The sequence below is a fragment of the Cetorhinus maximus genome, unplaced genomic scaffold, assembly GCF_964194155.1.
Source record: "Cetorhinus maximus unplaced genomic scaffold, sCetMax3.hap1.1 HAP1_SCAFFOLD_1151, whole genome shotgun sequence".
Classification (NCBI taxonomy): Eukaryota; Metazoa; Chordata; class Chondrichthyes; order Lamniformes; family Cetorhinidae; genus Cetorhinus; species Cetorhinus maximus.
Genome location: NW_027597093.1, coordinates 49706 through 75713, shown reverse-complemented (window position 1 = coordinate 75713; position 26008 = coordinate 49706). Strand labels below are relative to the sequence as shown.

At 52.0% G+C, this 26008-nt stretch overlaps 1 protein-coding gene across 1 annotated transcript; it reads left to right on the top strand.

The window, feature by feature from the left end:
- Nucleotides 1-377: 377 nt before the first annotated feature.
- On the top strand, nt 378-25939 carry LOC144675776 (calpain-1 catalytic subunit-like; the record flags this gene model as incomplete). The annotated part of the gene is made up of 10 exons (XM_078536366.1): nt 378-644; nt 3752-3791; nt 9195-9260; nt 10009-10066; nt 12516-12580; nt 16779-16847; nt 19672-19750; nt 20629-20742; nt 24783-24838; nt 25767-25939. Coding segments are annotated over 10 exons (841 nt in total), but the record flags the coding sequence as incomplete, so codon positions are not given.
- Nucleotides 25940-26008: the final 69 nt, after the last annotated feature.

Sequence of the window (26008 nt, the reverse complement as noted above, 5' to 3'; positions counted from 1 at the left end):
GAGTGTGGATGGTGTGGGTTTGGTGGGGGAGAGCGTGGACGGTGTGGTTTTGGTGGGGGAGAGTGTGGTCGGTGTGGGTTTGGTGGGGGAGAGTGTGGACGGTGTGGGTTTGGTGTGGGAGAGTGTGGATGGTGTGGGTTTGGTGGGGGAGAGCGTGGACGGTGTGGGTTTGGTGGGTGTGTGAGTGGACGGTGTGGGTTTGGTGGGTGTGTGAGTGGTCGGTGTGGGTTTGGTGGGTGTGTGAGTGGAAGGTGTGGGTTTGGTGGGGGAGAGTGCAGACAGTGCGGGTTTGGTGGGTGTGTGAGTGGCCGGTATGTGTTTAGCGGGGGTGTGAAAGTTTGAGTTTGATTTCTCTGGCTGTGGGGGTCCTGTTTGAGGAGGTGTTGGGATGCCGATGTGTTTACTCTCCTGACTCTGTCTCCCTCTCCTCAGTACCGCGGCTGTCAGAACGTGCATTTGAGGAAGGATTTCTTCCTGACTCACAGTTCGTGTGCTCGCTCTGAAACCTTCATTAACCTGCGGGAGGTCAGTAACCGCATCAAGTTACCCCCTGGGGAGTATGTCATCGTCCCCTCGACCTACGACCCCAGTAAGGAGGCTGACTTTGTCCTGAGGGTCTTCACTGAGAAGCAAGCCCAATCAGAGTGAGTGTCTTTCTTATTCATTCTCCGGGTGTGAGTTTCGCTGCCTAGACCAGCATTTATTGCCCATCCCTAGTTGCCCTTGAGAAGGTGGTGGTGAGCTGCCTTCTTGAGCCGCTGCAGTCCATGTGGTGTAGGTACACCCACAGCGCTGTTAGGGAGGGAGTTCCAGGATTTTGACCCAGCGACAGTGAAGGAACGGCCGATATATTTCCAAGTCAGGATGGTGAGTGACTTGGAGGGGAACTTCCAGGTGGTGGTGTTTCCCATCTATCTGCTGCCCTTGTCCTTCTAGATGGTAGTGGTTGTGGGTTTGGAAGGTGCTGTCTAAGGAGCCTTGGTGAATTCCTGCAGTGCATCTTGTAGATGGTACACACACTGCTGTTACTGTGCGTCGGTGGTGGAGGGAGTGAATGTTTGTGGATGGGGTGCCAATCAAGCGGCTGCTTTGTCCTGGATTGTGTCCAGCTTCTTGAGTGTTGTGGGAGCTGCACTCATCCAGGCAAGTGGGGAGTATTCCATCACACTCCTGACTTGTGCCTTGTCGATGGTGGACAGGCTTTGGGGAGTCAGGAGGTGAGTTACTCACCACAGGATTCCCAGCCTCTGACCTGCTCTTGTAGTCACAGTATTTATATGGCTAGTCCAGTTCAGTTTCTGGTCAATGGTAACCCCCAGGATGTTGATAGTGGGGGATTCAGTGATGGTAATGTCATTGAATGTCAAGGGGTGATGGTTGGATTCTCTCTTGTGGGTGATGGTCATTGCCTAGCACTTTTGTGGCGTGAATGTTACTTGCCACTTGTCAGCCCAAGCCTGGATATTGTCCAGGTCTTGCTGCATTTGGACATGGGCTGCTTCAGTGTCTGAGGGGTGAGAAGGGGCCATGTACAAACTCTGACTGAGTCAAAAACAGAATTACCTGGAAAAACTCAGCAGGTCTGGCAGCATCGGCGGAGAAGAAAGGTGTTGACGTTTCGAGTCCTCACGACCCTTCAACAGAACTGAGTATAGTTAGGAGAGGGGTGAAATATAAGCTGGTTTAAGGTGGGAGGGCAGGTGGAGGGAGAGAAGTTGAGGGTGGGGTGGTTGTGGAGATAAGCAAGCAGTGATAGGAGCAGATAATCAAAAGATGTCACAGACAAAAGGATCAAAGAGGTGTTGAAGGTGGTGATATTATCTAAGAAAAGTGCTAATTAAGAATGGATGGCAGGACACTCAAGGTACAGCTCTAGTGGGGGTGGGGTGGAAAGACTGACAGGGTATTAAAGGTATAGATTTAAAAATAATGGAAATAGGTGGGAAAAGAAAAATCTATATAAATTAGTGAAAAAAACAAAAGGGAGGGGGGAGAAACAGGGTGGGGATGGGGGGAGGAGAGAGTTCAAGATCTAAAGTTGTTGAATTCAATATTCAGCCCGGAAGGCGGTATAGTGCCTAGTCGGAAGATGAGGTGCTGTTCCTCCAGTTTGCGTTGGGCTTCACTGGAACAATGCAGCAAGCCAAGGACAGACATGTGGGCAAGAGAACAGGGTGGAGTGTTAAAATGGCAGGCGACAAGGAGGTTTGGGTCTTTCTTGCGGACAGACCGCAGGTGTTCTGCAAAGCGGTCGCCCAGTTTGCGTTTGGTCTCTCCAATGTAGAGGAGACCGCATTGGGAGCAACGAATGCAGTAGACTAAGTTAGGGGAAATGCAAGTGAAATGCTGCTTCACTCAGCTCCTCACACCCCGCTTCCTGTAAGGACTCCATCCCATTCTCTCAGTTCCTTCACCTCCATCGTATCTGTTCTGATGATGCTACTTTCAAAAACAGTTCCTCTGACATGTCCTCCTTCTTCCTTAACCGAGGTTTTCCACCCACGGTCGTTGACAGGGCCCTCAACCGTGTCCAGCCCATCTCCCGCGCATCCGCCCTCACGCCTTCTCCTCCCTCCCAGAAACATGATAGGGTCCCCCTTGTCCTCACTTATCACCCCACCAGCCTCCGCATTCAAAGGATCATCCTCCGCCATTTCCGCCAACTCCAGCATGATGCCACCACCAAACACATCTTCCCTTCACCCCCCCTGACGGCATTCTGTAAGGATCGTTCCCTCCGTGACACCCTGGTCCACTCCTCCATCACCCCCTACTCCTCAACCCCCACTTATGGCACCTCCCCATGCCCACGCAGAAGATGCAACACCTGCCCCTTCATTTCCTCTCTCCTCACCGTCCAAGGGCCCAAACACTCCTTTCAAGTGAAGCAGCATTTCACTTGCATTTCCCCTAACTTAGTCTACTGCATTCGTTGCTCCCAATGCGGTCTCCTCTACATTGGAGAGACCAAACGCAAACTGGGCGACCGCTTTGCAGAACACCTGCGGTCTGTCCGCAAGAAAGACCCAAACCTCCCTGTCGCCTGCCATTTTAACACTCCACCCTGTTCTCTTGCCCACATGTCTGTCCTTGGCTTGCTGCATTGTTCCAGTGAAGCCCAACGCAAACTGGAGGAACAGCACCTCATCTTCCGACTAGGCACTTTACCGCCTTCCGGGCTGAATATTGAATTCAACAACTTTAGATCTTAAACTCCCCCTCCCCCCATCCCCACCCCGTTTCTCCCCCCACTTTTGTTTTTTTCCAATAATTTATATACATTTTTCTTTTCCCACCTATTTCCATTATTTTTAAATCTATACCTTTAATACTTTGTTAGTCTTTCCACCCCACCCCCACTAGAGCTGTACCTTGAGTGTCCTGCCATCCATTCTTAATTAGCACTTTTCTTAGACAATATCACCACCTTCAACACCTCTTTGATCCTTTTGTCTGTGACATCTTTTGATTATCTGCTCCTATCACTGCTTGCTTATCTCCACAATCACCCCACCCTCAACTTCTCTCTCCCCCTGCCCCCCCACCTTAGACCAGCTTATATTTCACCCCTCTCCTAACTATACTCAGTTCTGTTGAAGGGTCGTGAGGACTTGAAATGTCAACTCTTTTCTTCTCCGCCGATGCTGCCAGACCTGCTGAGTTTTTCCAGGTAATTCTGTTTTTGTTTTGGATTTCCAGCATCCGCAGTAGTTTTTTGTTTTTATCTCTGACTGAGTCTGTTCACTTGCAGGGAGCTGGATGACCCAATCAGCGCTGACCTGGAAGACGAGGCAAGGACACACTCAACCTTAATACTACCACCCTGACCGCCAACCCCCAACCCCACCTCCCTGACCGCCAACCCCTGACCCCACCTCCCTGACCGCCAACCCCAGACCCAGCCTCCCTGACCCCCAACCCCCGACCCAGCCTCCCTGACCGCCAACCCTCGACACAGCCTCCCTGACCCCCAACCCCCGACCCAGCCTCCCTGACCCCCAACCCCAGACCCAGCCTCCCTGACCGCCAACCCTCGACACAGCCTCCCTGACCGCCAACCCTCGACACAGCCTCCCTGACCCCCAACCCCCGACCCAGCCTCCCTGACCCCCAACCCCAGACCCAGCCTCCCTGACCCCCAACCCTCGACACAGCCTCCCTGACCCCCAACCCCCGACCCAGCCTCCCTGACCCCCAACCCCAGACCCAGCCTCCCTGACCCCCAACCCTCGACACAGCCTCCCTGACCGCCAACCCCCGACCCAGCCTCCCTGACCCCCAACCCCCGACCCAGCCTCCCTGACCCCCAACCCCAGACCCAGCCTCCCTGACCCCCAACCCTCGACACAGCCTCCCTGACCGCCAACCCCCGACCCAGCCTCCTTGACCCCCAACCCTCGACACAGCCTCCCTGACCCCCAACCCCCGACCCAGCCTCCCTGACCGCCAACCCCCGACCCAGCCTCCCTGACCGCCAACCCCCGACCCAGCCTCCCTGACCGCCAACCCCCGACCCAGCCTCCCTGACCCCCAACCCCCGACCCAGCCTCCCTGACCCCCAACCCCCGACCCAGCCTCCCTGACCCCCAACCCCCGACCCAGCCTCCCTGACCCCCAACCCTCGACCCAGCCTCCCTGACCCCCAACCCTCGACACAGCCTCCCTGACCCCCAACCCCTGACACCACCACCCTGACCCCCAACCCCCGACCCAGCCTCCCTGACCCCCAACCCTCGACACAGCCTCCCTGACCCCCAACCCCTGACCCCACCACCCTGACCCCGACCCCCAATCCTGCCTCCCTGACCCCCAACCCCGCCTCCCTGACCCCAACCCAACCTCCCTGATCCCCAACCCTCGACCCAGCATCCCTGACCCCCCCAACCCAGCCTCCCTGACCCTCAACCCCCGACCCAGCCTCCTTGACCCCTAACCCCCGACTCAGCCTCCCTGACCCCCAACCCCCGACCCAGCCTCCCTGACTCCCAACCCCTGACCCAGCCTCCCTGATCCCCAACCCCCGACCCAGCCTTCCTGACCACAACCCCCGACCCAGCCTCCCTGACCCCTAACCCCCGACCCAGCCTTCCTGACCACAACCCCCGACCCAGCCTCCCTGACCCCCAACCCAGCCTCCCTGACCCCCAACCCCCGACCCAGCCTCCCTGACCCCCAACCCCCGACCCAGCCTCCCTGACCCCCAACCCCCGACCCAGCCTCCCTGACCCCCAACCCTCGACCCAGCCTTCCTGACCCCCAACCCCCGACCCAGCCTCCCTGACCCCCAACCCTCGACCCAGCCTTCCTGACCCCCAACCCCCGACTCAGCCTCCCTGACCCCAACCTAGCCTCCCTGACCCCAACCCAGCCTCCCTGATCCCCAACCCTTGACCCAGCCTCCCTGATCCCCAACCCTCGACCCAGCATCCCTGACCCCCAACCCAGCCTCCCTGACCCCCAAACCCCAACCCAGCCTCCCTGACCCGCCTCCCTGACATCCATTCCCACCATTTCTAAATGACCTCTGACCCTCTACATGTCATAAGGACACAAACAGGAGCAGGAGTGGACCATTCAGCCCATCCAGCCTGTTCCACCATTCAATACCATCATGGCTGACCTTGGGCTTCAACTCCATTTTCCCGCCCACTCCCTGTATCCCTTAATTCCTTGAGACACCAAAAATCCATCCATCCCAACCTTAAATATATTCAATAATGGATCATCCACAACCCTCTGGGGTAGAGAATTCCAAAGATTCACAATCCTTTGAGTGAAGTAATTTCTCCTCATCTCAGTTCTAAATGATCGGCCCCTTATCCTGAGACTGTGCTCCCGTGTTTTAGATTCCCCGACCAGCAGAGACAATCTCTCAGTGTCCACCCTGTCAAACCCCTTCAGAATCTCGTAGGATTCAATGAGATCGTCTCTCATTCTTCTAAACTCCAGAGAATATAAACCCCTCTCAGTGTCCTCCCCACAGCTTACCTTCCCACCTTCCTTGGTATCACCAGCAAACGTAGATACACTACTCTCTGTCTCTTCATCTAAGTCATTAATATAGATTGTAAATAGCTGGGGCCCCAGCACTGATCCTTGTGACACTCCACGATTCACTGCCTGTTGGCTTGAGAAAGCCCTGTTTATGCCCACACTCTCTCCTCTATCTCACCCCAACTGCCTACCAACCCCTGCTCTTCCTGATATATATAAACAAACTAGATCTTGGTGTGCAAAGGGCAATTTCAAAGTTTGCAGATGACACAAAACTTGGGAGAATTGTAAACTGTGAGAAGGACAGTGTGGAACTTCAAAAGGACATTGAGACATTGGTGGTGTGAGCAGCTAGGTGGCAGATGAGGTTCTATGCGGAGATGCGTGAGGTACAAAGAACATGGAGAGACAGTATAAAATAAAGGGGCAGGGGCAGAGAGACCTGGCTGTATATATACATAAGTCATCAAAGGTGGTAGGACAGGTAGAGAGATTGTTTCTAAAGCATACAGTATTCTAGGCTTCATTAGCAGGGTCATAGAGTACAGGAGCAGGGAGGTTATGCTGAGTTTATATTAGACACTAGTTAGATCTCAGCTGGAATATTGTGTACAGTTCTGGGCACCACACTATAGGAAGGATGTGAACACATTGGAGAGAGTGCAGAAGAGGTTTACAAGAATGGTTCCAGGGATGAGAAACTTCAGCTATGAGGATAGATTGGAGAGGTTGGGACTGTTCTCCTTGGGGAGGAGAAGGCTGAGAGGGGATTTGATAGAGATGTTCAAGATCATGAGGGGGCTGGACAGAGTAGATAGAGAGAAGCTGTTTCCACTTGCAAAAGGGTCAAGAACGAGAGGGCACATTTAAAATGATTTGCAAAAGAAGCAGATGTGACATGAGAAAAAAACTTTTTCACACAGCGAGTGGTTCGGGTGTGGGATGCACTGTCTGGAAGTGTGGTGGAGGCAGGTTCAATCAGGAGGGCATTAGATGATTATTTGAATAGAAACAATGTGCAGGGGTACAGGGAAAAGGCAGGAGAGTGGCACTGAGTTAAAATGCTCAGAGCCAGTACAGACTCGATGGGCCGAATGGCCTTCTTCTGCACCATAATAATCCTGTAATTTTAATCACTAATCCCATCCCTGACTTCGACTTCAGACAGATTCCTCGACTACTCCATGATCTCAGAACCTCGTTCATACCCCCTTCCAGCTTTTAACATGACTGGGGCCCCATTCCCCCATTCCCCATGCACCCCAAACCCCCCAAATCCCCCCATTCCCCCAAGTCCCCACAAATTCCCCCCCCATTCCCCCCCCATGCCTCCAAATCCCCCCCATACTCCCAAATCCCCCCCATGCTCCCAAATCCCCCCCATGCTCCCAAATCCTCCCCCATGCCTCCAAATCCCCCCCATACTCCCAAATCCCCCCCATACTCCCAAATCCCCCCCATGCCCCCAAATCCCCCCCATGCCCCCAAATCCCCCCCATGCCCCCAAATCCCCCCCATGCCCCCAAATCCCCCCCATGCCCCCCAAATCCCCCCCCATGGCCCCCAAATCCCCCCATGCCCCCAAATCCCCCCATGCCCCCAAATCCCCCCATGCCCCCATGACCCCATTCACCCAAAGCCCCCAAATCCCCCCATTCCCCCAAATCCCCCCATGCCCCCATGACCCCATTCACCCAAAGCCCCCAAATCCCCCCATTCCCCCAAATCCTCCCCATGCCCCCCAAATCTCCCCATTCGCCCAAATCCCCCCCATGCCCCCCATTCACCCAATTCCCCCAAATCCCCCCCATGCCCCCCATTCACCCAATTCCCCCAAATCCCCCCCATTCCCCCAAATCCCCGCATTCCCCCAAATCCCCCCATTCCCCCAAATCCTGCCATGCCCCCCAAATCCCCCCATTCCCCCAAATCCTCCCATTCCCCCAAATCCCCCCATTCCCCCAAATCCCCTCCATGCCCTCCATTCACCCAATTCCCACAAATCCCCCCATTCCCCCAAATCCCCCCATTCCCCCAAATCCCCTCCATGCCCTCCATTCACCCAATACCCCAAATCCCCCCATTCCCCCAAATCCGCCCATTCCCCCAAATCCCCCCATTCCCCCAAATCCCCTCCATGCCCTCCATTCACCCAATACCCCAAATCCCCCCATTCCCCCAAATCCCCCCATTCCCCCAAATCCCCCCATTCCCCCAAATCCCCTCCATGCCCTCCATTCACCCAATACCCCAAATCCCCCCATTCCCCCAAATCCCCCCATTCCCCCAAATCCCCTCCATGCCCTCCATTCACCCAATTCCCCCAAATCCCCCCATTCCCCCAAATCCGCCCATTCCCCCAAATCCCCCCCATTCCCCCCATTCCCCCAAATCCCCCCATTCCCCCAAATCCCCCCATTCCCCCCCAAATCCCCCCAATCCCTCCCAATCCCCTCTCGACCTCCACCTTGGAATCTGTCTGGTTAACCTTTAACCTGGATAATCTCCCCGTCTGAATTCTGAATCTCTCGCTGATTTCTTTCTATCACTGATTTCTCTCACTCTCATGCCCCCCTCCCCCTCACTCTCATGCCTCCCCCTCACTCTCATGCCCCCCCCTCCCCCTCACTCTCATGCCCCCCTCCCCCTCACTCTCATGCCCCCTCCCCTCCCCCTCACTCTCATGCCCCCCTCCCCCTCACTCACATGCCCCCCCCTCACTCTCATGCCCCCCCCTCACTCTCATGCCCCCCCCTCACTCTCATGCCCCCCCCTCACTCTCATGCCCCCCCCTCACTCTCATGCCTCCCTCCCCCGTCACTCTCATGCCTCCCTCCCCCTCACTCTCATGCCCCCCTCACTCTCATGCCTCCCTCCCCCCTCACTCTCATGCCCCCCCCTCACTCTCATGCCCCCCTCCCCCTCACTCTCATGCCCCCCCTCCCCCTCACTCTCAGGCCCCCCTCCCCCTCACTCTCATGCCCCCCCTCCCCCTCACTCTCATGCCCCCCCCTCACTCTCATGCCCCCCCTCCCCCTCACTCTCATGCCCCCCCCTCACTCTCATGCCCCCCCTCCCCCTCACTCTCATGCCCCCCCCTCACTCTCATGCCCCCCTCCCCCTCACTCTCATGCCCCCCCCTCACTCTCATGCCCCCCTCCCCCTCACTCGGTTCTGAATTTTCTCTCTAATTTTTTCAGGATGAAATCTCTGAGGATGATGTTGATGATAATTTTAAGGCCATGTTCAGCCAGCTCGCTGGGCAGGTGAGTTATCTCCATAGAACCATAGAACACTACAGCACAGAAAAACTGGCCATTCGGCCCTTCTAGTCTGTGCCGAAATATTATTCCGCCGGTCCCATTGACCCATCTCCGTCATCAGCCAGAATCTCCATCAGGAAATCCCCGCGAAAGACTGCATGATGTCCCCAACCTGACCCCGGGTGCCACCCTGACCCCAAGCTGACCCCGGGTGCCACCCTGACCCCAAGCTGACCCCGGGTGCCACCCTGACCCCAACGTGACCCCAGGTGCCACCCTGACCCCAACCTGACCCCGGGTGCCACCCTGACCCCAACCTGACCCCGGGTGCCACCCTGACCCCAACCTGACCCCGGGTGTCACACTGAACCCAAACTGACCCCAACCTGACCCCGGTTGTCGCGCTGACCCCCGCGAGTCACGCTGACGTCACGCTGACCCCGGGTGTCACACTGACCCCACGCTGACCCCGTGTGTCACACTGACCCCACGCTGACCCCGGGTGTCACACTGACCCCACGCTGACCCCGGGTGTCACACTGACCCCACGCTGACCCCGGGTGTCACACTGACCCCACGCTGACCCCGGGTGTCACACTGACCCTACGCTGACCCCGGGTGTCACACTGACCCTACGCTGACCCCGGGTGTCACACTGACCCCACGCTGATCCCGGGTGTCACACTGACCCCACGCTGACCCCGAGTATGATTGACCCTGCTGGTTAACTGTGGTGTTCCTCTCTCCCCAGGACATGGAGATCAGCGTATTTGAACTACGGACAATTCTCAATCGGGTGCTATCTAAACGTAAGTGATGGGTTGATTGTGGTCATCACTGGGGTTATTGCTGGGTCAGTGTTTTCACTGGGTAATTTAGCGGCAGTGCTGGCTATCTGGGTGATTAATGGCTACATGGGGGATCCTGCTGCATGCACTGGAGCCCTTGCTGGGTAAATTGCCGGCCGGGGTCCTGGCTGGGGTCCTGGCCGGGGTCGTCACCCAGGGTCGTGACCCAGGGGCGTGGCTGGGGTCGTGACCCAGGGACGTGGCCGGGGTCGTGACCAGGGGCGCTGGGGTCGTGACCGGGGGCGCCGGGGTCCTGGCTGGGGTCGTGACCAGGGGCTCCGGGGTCGTGACCCGGGGGCGTGACCCGGGGCACTGGGGTCCTGGCTGGGGTCGTGACCAGGGGCTCCGGGGTCGTGACCCGGGGGCGTGACCCGGGGCACTGGGGTTTGTGCTGTCTTGCCCATGATCACCGGATGGAGAGGATGGCCGTATACCCAAAGATCTTATGGACTTGATGGTCACTGGGTCACAATCTCCTGGACATCCACATTTCTGCTACTCGGGCACATACAAGCGAGATAGGAAGATGGCGGACACTGACAGCTGGGAGACCTCTTACCCGGCCGGGACCTCGGACTATCTGGAGGGTCATTGGAAGAGACAAGCAGAAAGAAACAGCTTCTCTGGCTGAGATTTGAACCCAGAGAAAACAGACCAGGGAAGTGTGGTCCCAGTGCCCCAGGAACCTGAGGCCCTCCCTCCCTCCTGCACCTTCAAGCCACACATTGGTCCTACCTACCTTCATATTTCCACTCTGGCTAGTGCATGGCACTGGGACTAATCCAGAGATTTTGGTAGGAAGAATGTGGAGAGACAATATAAAATAAAGGGTACAATTCTAAAGGTGGTGCAGGAGCAGAGGGACCTGGGTGTATATGTGCATAGATCATTGAAGGTGGCAGGACAGGTGGAGAGAGCAGTTAATAAAACATATAATATCCTGGGCTTTATTAATAGGGGCATAGAGTACAAGAGCAAGCAGGTTATGTTAAACCTGTGTAAACACTGGTCTGGCCTCAGCTGGAGTATTGTGTCCAGTTCTGGGCTCCACAATTCAGGAAGGATGTGAAGATATTAGAGAGGGTGCAAAACAGATTCATGAGAATGGTTCCAGGGATGAGGGACTTCAGTTATGTAGATAGATTGGGGAAGTTGGGACTGTTCTCCTTGGAGAAGAGGAGGTTGAGAGCAGATTTGATAGAGGTATTCAAAATCATGAGGGGTCTGGACAGAGTAGATAGGGAGAAACTGTTCCCATTGGTGGAAGAATCGCGAACCAGAAAGAACAGATTTGAAGTGATTGACAAAAGAAGCCATGGTGACATGAGGGAAATGTTTCACACAGCGAGTGGTTGGAATCTGGAATGCACTGTCTGAGAGTGTGGCGGAGACAGGGTCAATCGAGTGGTTAGGATCTGGAATACACTGTCTGAGAGTGTGGCGGAGACAGGGTCAATCGAGTGGTTAGGATCTGGAATGCACTGTCTGAGAGTGTGGTGGAGACAGGGTCAATCGAGTGGTTAGGATCTGGAATGCACTGTCTGAGAGTGTGGTGGAGACAGGGTCAATCGAGTGGTTAGGATCTGGAACGCACTGTCTGAGAGTGTGGTGGAGACAGGGTCAATCGAGTGGTTAGGATCTGGAATGCACTGTCTGAGAGTGTGGTGGAGACAGGGTCAATCGAGTGGTTAGGATCTGGAATGCACTGTCTGAGAGTGTGGGGGAGACAAGGTCAATCGAGTGGTTAGGATCTGGAATGCACTGTCTGAGAGTGTGGTGGAGACAGGGTCAATCGAGTGGTTAGGATCTGGAATGCACTGTCTGAGAGCGTGGTGGAGACAGGGTCAATCCAGTGGTTAGGATCTGGAATGCACTGTCTGAGAGTGTGGTGGAGACAGGGTCAATCGAGTGGTTAGGATCTGGAATGCACTGTCTGAGAGTGTGGGGGAGACAGGGTCAATCGAGTGGGTAGGGTCTGGAACGCACTGTCTGAGAGTGTGGGGGAGACAGGGTCAATCGAGTGGTTAAGGTCTGGAACGCACAGCCTGAATGTGGTGGAGACAGGGTCAGTCGAGGCTTTCAAGTGGGAACTAGAGAGTTATCTAAACAGAAATATTGTCAGAGCTGCGGGGAATAGTCTGGGGAGTGGGCTCATTGAGTTGCTCTTGCAGAGGGACAGCATGGGAACAATGGGCTGAATAGCCTCCTCTGTGCTGTAACCATTCTTTGACTCTATCATTCTAACATTCCCACGTCTCCCCCTTCCCCTTGTGGTGTTAATATGTGAGGAGCTTGAGGATGACTTTGTCGATCTCAGATCATTACTGGTCAGATCCTTGACTGCACCTCTGTGTCCAGTGAAAGTCTGGTCACACCTTTGTCATGTTCCTCTCCTTCTCTGATATTTCAGATCGCGATTTAAAGACAGATGGATTCAGTCTGGACTCCTGTCGTGGGATGGTCAATCTCTTGGATGTATCCTTCACCCTGATATGAACGTAACCATGGAAACGAGCCCTAGACAGTGGCGGAGGGTCAGAACTTTCTAGATACTGACCTCTGTGAGGTCACTGCCTCATCCAGCTCTTATTGGAGACACCTCTCTCTGAGTCTGGCTCTAGTCTCATCTTCCAGAAGCAGGAATCTGACCATTGAGATCGGAAGTGATTTCAGACAGGGCAGTGATTGGCAGCTACTTAGCTGTGGGGTAGGTGAAATCTCTCCCCCTCGCCCACTCTCCCCTACCCGACAGGGACTGGTTGGGCCAAATGACCTCTTTCTGTGCCACACATCTAGGGAGGTCTGGGAGATAAGTTTTTAGAATGCTTTTGTGACAGTTTCCTGGGACAATACATTGGGGAACAACTATGGATAAAGCTACTTTAGATCAATAGGAAATAGTGATCTTAATACCATTCAATTCCATGTTAAATATGAAAGTGACACTCTAATCACAGTCAAAAATCTTAAACTTCAACAAAGCCAGTTAATTATTAGGGGAGAGCTGACTCAGATTAATTGGGTAAATAGACTGAAAGGTATGGAGGTAAATGAACAGGAGGAAACATTTAAACAAACAATTCAGAACCTTCATCGTGAGTACGTCCTTTGAAAAACAAAAGCTCAAGGAGACCGACCCATCCATGGCTCACTCAGCAAGTTGTGGATAGTCTTAGATTAACAGAAGAGGCTTACAATGTTACAAAGTACAGGAGCAAGTCTGAGGATTGGAATGTTTTAGAAACCCACAGACGGCCACCAAAAAGTTAATAAAAAGGGGAAAAATGGAATATAAAAACGGCTGGCAAAGAGGTATGGGATAGGTTCAGTGAGTGGACCATAACGTGGCAGATGGAGTATAAAGTGGTTAAATGTCAGGTTATTCACTTTGGTATTAAGAATAGAAAAGTAGGATACAAACAGCCGTTTGAATTAGGAGCAGGAGGAGGCCACTCGGCCCTTTGAGCCTGCTCTGCTATTCAAGAATATCACGGCTGATCTGTAACCTCCTGCCTGCCCCCGATAACCTTTCACCCCCTTGTTAATCAAGAATCTATCCAGCTCTGCCTTAAAAATATTCAAAGACTCTGCTCCCACCGCCTTGGATGCATTTTAAGAATTCCACTCCCTCTAACCCTATGACACTATGACTAACCCAGTTAATGTTGGGGAAGTTGAAATCCCCCACTATTACTACCCTGTTATTTTTACACTTCTCTGAAATTTGCCTACATATCTGCTCTTGTGTTTCTCTCTGACTGTTTGGGGGCCTATAGTACACTCCCAGCAATGTGATTGCTCCTTTTTTGTTTTTCAGTTCTACCCATAAGACTTCATTTGAGGAGCCTTCTAAGATGTCATTTCCTTACTGCTATAATTGATTCCTTGATCAATATTGCAATACTCCCTCTTCTTTTACCTTCTTCCCTGTCTCACCTGAAGACCCTATATCCTGGAATATTGAGCTGCCAATCCTGCCCCTCTCTCACCCATGTCTCTGTGACAGCAATGACATCATACTTCCATGTGTTAATTTGTGCCCTCAACTCATCTGCCTGGTGAAGAAATTTCTCCTCATCTCAGTCCTAAATGGTCTACCCCATATCCTCAGACTGTGACCCCTGGTTCTGGACTCCCCCACCATCGGGAACATCCTTCCTGCATCTACCCTGTCTAGCCCTGTTAGAATTTTATAGGTTTCTCTGAGATCCCCCCTCATTCTTCTGAAAGACTCTTTGCATTAAAATAAATACCATCCAACCTTGCCAAACTCCCTTGTGCCTTAACTGGCCTATAATTTCTATGCCTTCCAGACTCACTTGCTCTCTCTTCTAATTTTGGCTGTGCATCTCCCCCTGCTGAACCTTCTCTCAGGATCCCATCCCCCTGCCAAGTTAGTTTAAACCCTCCCCAACAGCACTAGCAAACCTCCCCGGAAGGATGTTGGTCCCATTCTGGTTCACTGCGACTGTGCAGTGACTACACAAGTGGGATTTTCCACGAACAGGGTGCTGTTGTCAGTCCAGAAAGACATTCTGCCTACCACACAATTGAGTAACATTGTGGAGGAATTTCAGTGCCAGTGTGATGCCGGGGACACAGGCTGTACCTCCCAACAATTGGCTGATTGAATTAAACAGCATGTTCCTCTGGTTGTTTGTAACAGTCAGAGTACAGACTGTACTCAACCAGCCTAGGCTCACAAAACCAAACGTCTCCTGTTAGATGTGATTCTGAGATTGGACAGCACTTGCTGAACAATCCTGACTGTGCTTATATATATATATATATATATATATATACACACACACACACACACTAACAACCAATTTAAGATAATCAGTTGATCGTTATGTGGCTCATTCACACTTGCTGGAAGTGACAGACACTCAGAGACAGGGGCCCACTTTCCACAAACAAAAGGAATGTGTTCAAGCCTTGCTCCTTCTTGGAATTACTGGGAGCTTGGGGAGCCCAGAGTTTCCCATTGCTTTCTCCATGGCATTGCCTCAGCCAATCAGAGCTGACTTACCAACCAATCAGCACCCTTTTCTCCTGTGGTATAAATTGTTGTGACTTTCTGAAATTTGGTATTCTTGTGCTTGTCCTGATGATTCCAAGACTAAAAGCTCCAGCAACATGTCTCTCTTTTCAGTGATTGTTTTAAGTTCCTCCCTCCCTTTTGCCCCCTGCTTTTCTACTATTCTTGGGATGTTTTTTCTGTTTTCTACTTTGAAGAAAGATACAAATAACTTGTTCAATGTCTCTGTCATCTCCTGGTTTCCCATGATTAATTCCCCAGTCTCACCCTCTATGCAACCAACACTCATTTACACAACTCTTTGCCTTTTTATACACTTGTAAAAGCCTTTACTGTCTGTTTTATACTTCTGGCCAGTATTCTCTCATCCATTTCTCCCTCTTTATTCTTTTAGTCAACCTTTTCAGGTTTCTAAAATTTCTCAATCTTCTGGGCAACCAATAACCTTTTCGACATTGTACATCTTTTCTTTCAATTTGATACTATCCTTAACTTCCTTAGTTACCCAGTTGGGGCATCCTTCTCATAGAGGCATTTCATCTCAAATGAAATATATCTTTACTGAGAGTTATAAGATATCTCCATAAATGTCTGCCACTGCTTCTCTGCCATCTTATCCGTTAACCTATTTTCCAAGCCCACTTTAGCCAACCTTGTCTTCATACCCTGTAATTGCCTTTATTAAAGTTTAAACACTAGTTTCAGACCCACACTTCTCACCCTCAAACTGAATGGAAAATTTTATCATGTTGTGGTCACTCTTACCTAGAGGATTCTTTACTATGATGTAATTAATTATTCCTGTCTCATTACACATTACCAGTTCCAAAATAATACTGTTCCCTGGTTGGTTCCAGAGTATTATTCTGAGAAATTATCCCAAATACACTGTGAACTCATCCTCCAGGCTATCTTTGCCAATTTGATTTGTTCAATCTATATGAAGATTAAAATAGTCCATGATTATTGCCGTACCTTTCTGACAAGTCCCCATTTCTTCTTGATTGATACTCCACCCAACAGTGTAGCTACTGTCAGGCAGCCTAAAGTCACTCCAACCACTGACTGCATTCCTTTGCTATCCTTATCTCCACACAAACTGATTCTATACCCTGACCCTGTGAACCAAGATCATTTCTCACTACTGGTTTGAAAGGGTGGACACCGAGATTGGGCCTATATTCTCTGGAGTTTAGAAGAATGGGAGGCAATCTCATTGAATCCTATGAGATTCTGAAGGGGTTTGACAGGGTGGACACTGAGAGATTGTCTCTGCTGGTCGGGGAATCTAAAACACGGGGGCACAGTCTCAGGATAAGGGGCCGATCATTTATTAGGACTGAGATGAGGAGAAATTACTTCAATCAAAGGATTGTGAATCTTTGGAATTCTCTACCCCAGAGTATTGTGGATGCTCCATTATTGAATATATTTAAGGTTGGGATGGATGGATTTTTGGTGTCTCAGGGAATTAAGGGATATGGGGAGTGGGCGGGAAAATGGAGTTGAAGCCCAAGATCAGCCATGATGGTATTGAATGGTGGAGCAGGCTCGATGGGCCGAATGGTCCACTCCTGCTCCTGGTCTCAAGTAAAATTGGGAACTTTCTCTCTTTAACCAATCCTTCTACAGAAAGACGGCAGTGGTCGTCTGGGATTGGTGGAGTTTCAAATCATGTGGAACAAGATTCGCAAATGGCTGGTAAGTGATGGGATCTGGTGGGTGCTCTCTCGTTTTCTCTCTCTCTCTCTTTTCATTCGTGCTCTCTCTCTCTCTCTAGCGCTCTCTTGCTTCTCTCTCTTGCTGTCTAGCCTGTGAGATCTGGGGCCTGGGCAATTATGGCCACCAATGGTGGAGCAATTAAAATTGAGGAAGCCAAGGCCAGAATGAGAGGAACGCAGAGATCTTTGAGGATCTTGGGGGATGGAGGAGATTTTACAGAGACATGGAGGAATTTGAAGACAATGATGAGAATTTTAAAGTCAAGACATTGCTTGACCTGGAGCCAGTGTAGGTCAGTGAGCGCAAGGGGAATGGGACTGGGTGTGAGTTCGGACAGGGGCAGCAGGATTTTGAATGACCTTCAGTTTACGAAGGGTAGAATGTGGAGGAGCAGCCAGGATGTGTTGGAATAGTTGAGTCTGGAGGGAAGAAAGGTGTGGACCAGGGTTCCCAGCAGCAGGTGAGGTGATCCTACAGAGGGTCATCCTCCAGAGATGGAAAGTCTGAGTGAGGCCAGAGGTCAGAAGCTCATCTCAGGGTCACATGTGACACCAAGGTTGCAAAGAGAGTTGGCAGTCTCAGGCAGTTGCCGGGGAGAGAGACGAAATCAGTGACAGGGATAGAAGACAATGGCTTCAATGCTCCCTGTGTTTCATTGGAGGCAATTTCTGTCCATCCAGGACTGAATCCTGGATACACAGTCTGATCATTTGGAGTCAGTGGAGAGATCAGGAGAGCTGGGTGTCTTCAGTATACACTAACACTGTGTTTACAGCTGATGTCCCAGAATGAAAAAACAGTAAAAACTGGGAAATAAGAATACTGGACTGAACTGGTCTTTTCCCCCGGGTTAGCCGAGGGGCTGCATGAGTTGAGAAACAGGAGGAGGCCAAGGATAGATGCCTGGGGTCATCAGAGGTAATGATGCGGGAGCAGGAAGAAAAATCATTGACAATGATTCTCTGGCTACAGTTAGATAGATAAGAATGGAATCAGGCGGATGCAGTCCCACCCAGCTGCACGACAGTGGAGAGGCATTGCAGGAGGAGGAGGATGTGGAGAGAGGGGAGCATAGTGGGAGATTCAGGGAGGGCAAATGAGAGGGAGTGTGAGCGAGAATGAGAATTAGGCAGATGGTTTACATTCTTCAACTCCTGCCCCTGCCATTCAGATCTGCCATCATCTCTACAGTATAAGGGTCTGGCAGATAGAGGGTTAACGTGGGACTGAGTACAGTACTGCCCACACAGTGATATAAGAGATCACATGACCCACATTTAGGGGTTGGACAGAGCCGTGTGTAGAAACAAGCATGGAGGCGCCCTTGGACCCTTTATATATGTACATAGTTCTTGTAGTTAATAAATACGTACAGTTAACCTACTTAAGACTAAACGGATTTCATTAAGACCCACTGAACGGTATCCAACACCCGACAATGTGGTGGCAGTCAATGGAAAAGCTCAAAATGCAGAGAAAATGTAAAATCCTGCAAGACTAAAGAAAAATTGGAAGAAGCATTCTGAACAGAAGCAAAGCTGAAGAAGCAGACATGCTGAGGAAATTGGCCAGAGAAAAACTCCAAAAAAAGGCTGGGAAGCTGAAGAGAGAAATTTAAATTCCCTCACTGCAGCTAAAGACTCCATGGGATCTCTTGGAAGTCCCAGAGTCAGCAGACCGGGCAGGATCTGTTTTCCATTTTTTATTCATTCACAGGATGTGGGTGTCGCTGGCTGGCCCAGCATTTATTGCCCATCCCTAGTTGCTCCTTGAGAAGGTGGTGGTGAGCTGCCTTCTTGAGCCGCTGCAGTCCATGTGGTGTAGGTACACCCACAGTGCTGTTAGGGAGGGAGTTCCAGGATTTTGACCCAGTGACAGTGAAGGAACGGTGATATATTCCCAAGGCGGTGGGAGCAGAGTCTGAATATTTTTAAGGCAGAGCTGGATAGATTCCTGATTAACAAGGGGGTGAAAGGTTATTTGGGGGAGGCAGGAATGTGGGGTTGAGGTTACATTCAGATCAGCCCCGATCTTACTGAATGGCAGAGCAGGCTCGAGGGGCCGAATGGCCACTCCTGCTCCTAATTGGTATGTTTGTGTGTTCACTCTATCTCTCCCACTCTGTCTCCCATTCTCTCTCTCTCTCTATCTCCCTCTCTCTCTCCCACGGTCTAGCTCTCTCTATCTCTTTCCCTCCCTCCCTCCCTCCCTCCCTCCCTCCCTCCCTTCCTCCCTCCCTCTGTCTCTCTCTCTCTCCCCCCAGTGTCTCCCCCGTCTCTCTCTCTCTCTCTCCCCGTCTCTCTCCGTCTCCCCATGTCTCTCCCTCTCTCTCGCTCCTTCTCTCTCCCCCTCTCTCTCCACCTGTCTTTCTCTCTCTCTCCCCCCCTTTCTCCTCCTGTCTTTCTCTCTCTATCTCTCTCTCTCGTCTCTCTCTTTCTCCCTGTCTCTTCCTCTTCCCCGTCTCTCTCTCTCTCCCCGTTGTCTCTCTCTCTCTCTCCATCCTGTCTCTCTCTCTCTCTCCCCTGTCTCTCTCTCTCCCCCAGTCACTCCCTGTCTCTCTCTCTCTCCCCCTTCTATATCCCTCTTTCTCTCTCTCTCTCTCTCTCTCTCTCTCTCCCCCACCCCGTCTCTCTCTCTCTCTCTCTCTCCACCCCCCATCTCCCTCTTACCCTGTACCCCTGTCTCTCTCTCTCTCCCCAGTCTCTCCCTGTCTCTCTCTTACCCTGTCTCTCTCTCTCTCTCTCTCTCTCGGATATTAGCTTCTCCATCTCTCCCTCGCCCTCACTCTGTCCTTCTCCTGCAGGGTATTTTCAGACAATACGACCTGGACAAGTCAGGCACGATGAGTTCCTATGAAATGAGACTTGCCCTCGAATCGGCAGGTAAGGCACTGATTTTACCCTCTTCCCTCAGCTCCAGACCACCCTGCCTGTTGTTACAGCCCTGGACACCCTGCCTGTTGTTACAGCCCCGGACGCCCTGCCTGTTGTTACAGCCCCGGACACCCTGCCTGTTGTTACAGCCCCGGACACCCTGCCTGTTGTTACAGCCCCGGACACCCTGCCTGTTGTTACAGCCCCGGACACCCTGCCTGTTGTTACAGCCCCGGACACCCTGCCTGTTGTTACAGCCCCGGACACCCTGCCTGTTGTTACAGCCCCGGACACCCTGCCTGTTGTTACAGCCCCGGACACCCTGCCTGTTGTTACAGTCCCGGACACCCTGCCTGTTGTTACAGCCCCGGACACCCTGCCTGTTGTTAGAGCCCCGGACACCCTGCCTGTTGTTACAGCCCCGGACACCCTGCCTGTTGTTACAACCCCGGACACCCTGCCTGTTGTTACAGCCCCGGACACCCTGCCTGTTGTTACAGCCCCGGACACCCTGCCTGTTGTTAAAGCTCCAGACACCCTGCCTGTTGTTACAGCCCCGGACACCCTGCCTGTTGTTACAGCCCCGGACACCCTGCCTGTTGTTACAGCCCCGGACACCCTGCCTGTTGTTACAGCCCCGGACACCCTGCCTGTTGTTACAGCCCCGGACACCCTGCCTGTTGTTACAGCCCCGGACACCCTGCCTGTTGTTACAGCCCCGGACACCCTGCCTGTTGTTGCAGCCCCGGACACCCTGCCTGTTGTTGCAGCCCCGGACACCCTGCCTGTTGTTACAGCCCCGGACACCCTGCCTGTTGTTACAGCCCCGGACACCCTGCCTGTTGTTACTGCCTTTAACTGAATTCAGTTTGATTCCCTCTGGCCAGGTTTTAAAATCAACAACCGAATCCACCAGGTGATTGTGGGCCGATACGCTGACAATGATGCTTTGGATTTTGATAACTTCATCTCCTGCCTTATCAAACTGGAAGCCATGTTCAGTGAGTATCAGCTGGGAGAATTCACCTCATCACCCAGGGCTGTCTCCCCCCGTCCAGCCCTGATACTGGGCTTTAACCCTCCCCCCTACTCCCCACGACCTCTACCATCTGAAGGACAAGGGCAGCAGATAGATGGGATCATCACCAGCTGGAAGTTCCCCTCCAAGTCACTCACCATCCAGTCTATATGAGATTGAAGTCACCCAGGATTACTGTATTGTCCATGCTACATGCTTCTCTCATCTCCTGATTAATACCATGCCCCGCATTACCACTACCGTTTGGTGGCTGATAAACAACTCCAACCAATGTCTGCTGCCCTTTGCTGTTTCTTAGCTCCACCCAAACAGATTCCACACATTGTTCTTCCGATCTGAGACCCTCCATTACTAATGCACTGATCCCATCCCTTAGTATCAGCGCAACCCCACCTCCTTTCCCATCTTGTCTGTCCTTCCTCAACGTTGAATATCCTTGAATATTCAGTTCCCAGTCTTGGTCACCCTGCAGCCAAGTTTCTGTAATGACAATTATATCAGACCCTTTTACCTCTATTCGTGCCTTTAGATTATCTACCTTATTGTGAATGCTCTGCACATTCAGGTAGAGTGTCCTTAGCTTTGTCTTTTTGACATCATTCTGCTTTTGAAACATACTCAATATTCTGCCTTCTAGTCTCACTACTACTTCTTGTTACCAACTTTACTTCCTTCCAATTTGGGCCACCCCTCAGGTTCCCACCCCCCTGACAAGCTAGTTCAAACCCACCCCAACAGCAAACCTCCCTGCGAGTATATCAGTCCCAGTCCTGTTCAGGTGTAACCCACCCAGCTTGTGCAAGTCCCACCTGCCCCAGAACCGGTCCCAATGCCTCAGAAATCTGATGCCTTCCCTCCTATTCCATTTCTCCAGCCACGTATTGAACTGCTCAATCTTTCTATTCTTATGCTCACTAGCACGTGGCACTGGGAGTAATCCTGAGATAACTGCTCTTGAGGTTCTGCTTTTCAACTCCCTTCCTAACTCCCTAAAATCTGCTTTCAGGACTTCATCCATTTTCCTGCCTGTGTCATTGGTCCCAGTGTGGACCACGACCTCGGGCTGATCACCCTCCCCCAAAAGAATGTCCTGCAGCTGCTCTGAGACATTCTTGACCCTGGCACCAGAGAGGCAACATACCATCCAGGAGTCACGTTTACAGCCACAGAAATGCCTGTCTGGTCCCCTGACTAATGAATCCCTGTTTTTTTTTAATCGTTCCTGGGATGTGGGCTGGGCCAGCATTTACTGCCCAGAGAGCATTTTTTATTTGAAGAGTCTGCTGTGGGTCTGGAGTCACGTGTAGGCCAGACAGGGTAAGGATGGCAGATTTCCCTCCCTAAAGGACATTAGTGACCCAGATGGGTTTTTACAACAATTGACAATGTTTCATGATCATCATCAGACTTTTAATTCCAGATTTTTATTGAATTCAAATTTCACCGTTTGCCATGGTGGGATTGGAACCCCGGTCCCCAGAGCATTACCCTGGGTCTCTGGGTCACCAGTCCAGCGACAATATCACTAACCATTGCCTCCCCTGTTACTATAGCCCTTCCACTCTCCTTCCTCCCCCTCCCTGAGCTGAGCTGCCCATGGTGCCACAGATCTGGCACGATCTTCATTCCCCTGAGCCGAGCTGACCTACAGTGTGACCAGCTCCCTAACCGTGCTGTCCAGGCCGTCCTCTGCCTCGCCGATGCACACCAGTGACTCCAGCCACCGGCCAGGTCCTGAAACCCGGAGCGGGAGCTGGAGCAGCCGGAGACACTTGCTGCAGACGTGTTTGTGTAGTGCAGGATGTTCACCCCCCTCAGCCGAGCTGACCTGCCAACCAGGGACTTTAAAATCTACTTGTTACAATTAGAATAACTAGCATAACTAACCACTCACACCAGTCAACGCCGCTCCCTCCACTGAAGGAAGATCCAACAACTGGAGGCTGAAATAAAGCAATAAAAGAAAATAACACCTCCCTCACCAAACTCCCTCACCAAACTCCCTCACCAAACTCCCTCACCAAACTCCCTCACCAAACTCCCTCACCAAACTCCCTCACCAAACTCCCTCACCAAACTCCCTCACCAAACTCCCTCACCAAACTCCCTCACCAAACTCCCTCACCAAACTCCCTCACCAAACTCCCTCACCAAACTCCCTCACCAAACTCCCTCACCAAACTCCCTCACCAAACTCCCTCACCAAACTCCCTCACCAAACTCCCTCACCAAACTCCCTCACCAAACTCCCTCACCAAACTCCCTCACCAAACTCCCTCACCAAACTCCCTCACCAAACTCCCTCACCAAACTCCCTCACCAAACTCCCTCACCAAACTCCCTCACCAAACTCCCTCACCAAACTCATTCAACAAACTCGCCCACAAAGCTGGTCCAGCAAACTCGCGAAACAAAATCATTCACCAAACTCCCACCGTACACTCCGAGGAGCCAGTGAAGAGGAATGCCAGTTTCCATGCTCCCTGGATGCCACGTGCTCGGTCCGGTTACATTCCAAATCGGCATCAGCAGCCCGTGCTGGTGCTTATAGTCCTCTCGATGTTTCAGCCATGTTACCCCGTCTGAATCTATCATTGTAACCCTCTATTCCCTCTCCCCCTCCTCTATTCCCCCTCCCCCATCTGAACCTATCATTGTAACTCTCTATACCCTCTCCCCCTCCTCTATTCCCCCTCCCCCATCTGAACATATCATTGTAACCCTCTATACCCTCTCCCCCTCCTCTATTCCCTCTCCCCCATCTGAACCTATCATTGTAACTCTCTATTCCCTCTCCCCCTCCTCTATTCCCCCTCCCCCATCTGAACATATCATTGTAACCCTCTATACCCTCTCCCCCTCCTCTATTCCCTCTCCCCCATCTGAACCTATCATTGTAACCCTCTATTCCCTCTATTCTTCCTCCCCCATTTGCTTGCGAAACTTTCCCTTAAATACATTGATCCGATTCACTTCAACCGCTCCCTCTGACAGTGAGTTCCCCATCCTCAGGACCCTCTTGCTGAGGAAGTTTCTCCAGAGTTCCCGATTGGATTTCTTGTTGACTGCATTACATTGACGCCCTCTTGTTCTGCTTCTCCCCAGTGGAGGAAACATTCTCTCTGTGTCCACTCCATCGAAATCTTTCAGAATTGTAAAGAGCTCTATTCGGTCACCCCTCAGCCTCCTTTTTTCAGGAGAGAGGATCTCTAGCCTGTCAATCCTTCACACAAATTTCTGGTCAATCTCCAGTGCCTCGATATCCTTTTGATAATATTGGGAGCAGTGCTGCTCAGTGCTGAGTGTGGTCTCCTCGCCAGTTTGTTACAGATTGAGCAGAATGACACTACCTTTACTCCATTCTCCATATTTCCTTGTTCACCTCCCTTCCACCATGGGGTGTTCTGCGGACCACAACAAACGGTGTGATTGGTTTTTCTTATCTCTTATCCATACGGACTTTAGGATGGGTGTTAAGTCCTTGGAGAGTGTGTGGAGGAGATTTAGCAGAATAGGTGCAGGGATGTGGGTCTTCAGTCCATGTGGTGAGACTGGAGAAGCTGTGATTGGGAAGAGAGGAGAGTTAATCGAGGTGTTCAAATCTCTCATCATTTTGATAAAGTAAATATCGGGAGAAAGTGGTTCCTCGGGGCAGGTGGGACACAAATTTATGCTGATTGGCTAAAGAAGCTGAGGCGACATGAGGAGACCTTTATTTACACAGTGAGTTGTTGTGATCTGGAAGGCGCTGCCTGAAAGGGCAGTGGAAGCAGATTCAATAGGAACTTCTGAAAGGAGAACTGGATGAATGGTTGAAAATGAAGCCTTTGCAGGGCTGTGGGGAAAGAGCAGAGGGAGTGGGACTAAACTCTGAAAGAGGCAGCACAAGCATGATGGGGCAAATGGCCTCATCCTTGATGCTATATCGTTCTATGATTGTGAGCTAGGATACATGGATTTTACTAATGTTTACAATGACCACACACCCATCTCTCTTTACAGGATCATTCAAAGCTCTGGAGCAAGAGGATGGCACGGTGGAGATGAATCTTGCTGATGTGAGTGTTTTTGTGTCCCTGAGCATGAACCAGGTTTCTTCACTCTTTGTCCCATCGCTATCCCATAGGGAGAGTTGCGGGAATGGGAGAGGTGTTGCGGAATGAGTTGTTAGGCTGGTGTTCGGGCTGTGACATCGGAAAGAGGGCTGCTGTTGGGTATTGGCCTTGGAGAGGGCCTTATCATTGGGTATAGGCCCCAGACAGACCTGACTGCTAGGTGTAGGCCCAGACTGGGCCTGACTGTTGGGTGTAGTGCTCAGAGAGGACCTGACTCTTGGTTGTAGGCCCATTAGGGACTGACCTTTGGGTACAGGCCACTGACAAGTCTGACTCCTCAGGGTAAGCCCCAGAAAGCACCTGAATGCTGGGTGGGCCCCAGAGTGGGTCTTGGGTGTAGACCGCAGACAGGCCTGACTGCTGGGTGTAGGCTTCGGGCAGGCCTAACTGCCGGGTGTAGACCGCAGACAGGCCTGACTGCCGGGTGTAGGCCTCGGGCAGGCCTGACTGCCGGGTGAAGGCCTTAGAGAGGCCTGACTGCCAGGTGAAGGCCACAAACAGGCCTGACTGCCAGGTGAAGGCCTTAGAGAGGCCTGACTGCCAGGTGAAGGCCGCAAACAGGCCTGACTGCCGGGTGAAGGCTGCAGACAGGCCTGACTGCCGGGTGAAGGCTGCAGACAGGCCTGACTGCTGGGTGAAGGCCTCAGACAGGCCTGACTGCCGGATGTAGGCATCGGGCAGGCCTGACTGCTGGGTGAAGGCCTCAGACAGGCCTGACTGTCGATTGTAGGCCTCAGACCGGCCTGACTGCCAAGTGTGGGCCCCGGGGGGAGGGTTTAATCCTGTTTCCCCTCTTAACCTCCAATTTCCCCATAGAAGCCTCTGAGTTTTACTCTAAGATTGACACCCTTCTCCTTTTCTATATTTACAGTGGCTCAGTCTGACGATGTCTGGCTAGATAATGATTGGAAGATGCTAAGATTGCGATTGCCTCCCTCCTGCTCACTAACCTGACCTGCCTGTGGGCTGTGTAGCTTATTCAATAAAATGGCTTCAGCAGGTCACGAAGACACAGTTTACTTGGAGTTTAATTAAACTATTCAGAAACTCTCCTCGGGATGTAGTGCAGTGTGAGTTCCAGAGACCCGGAAAACTGAACCACCTCCCCCTTCT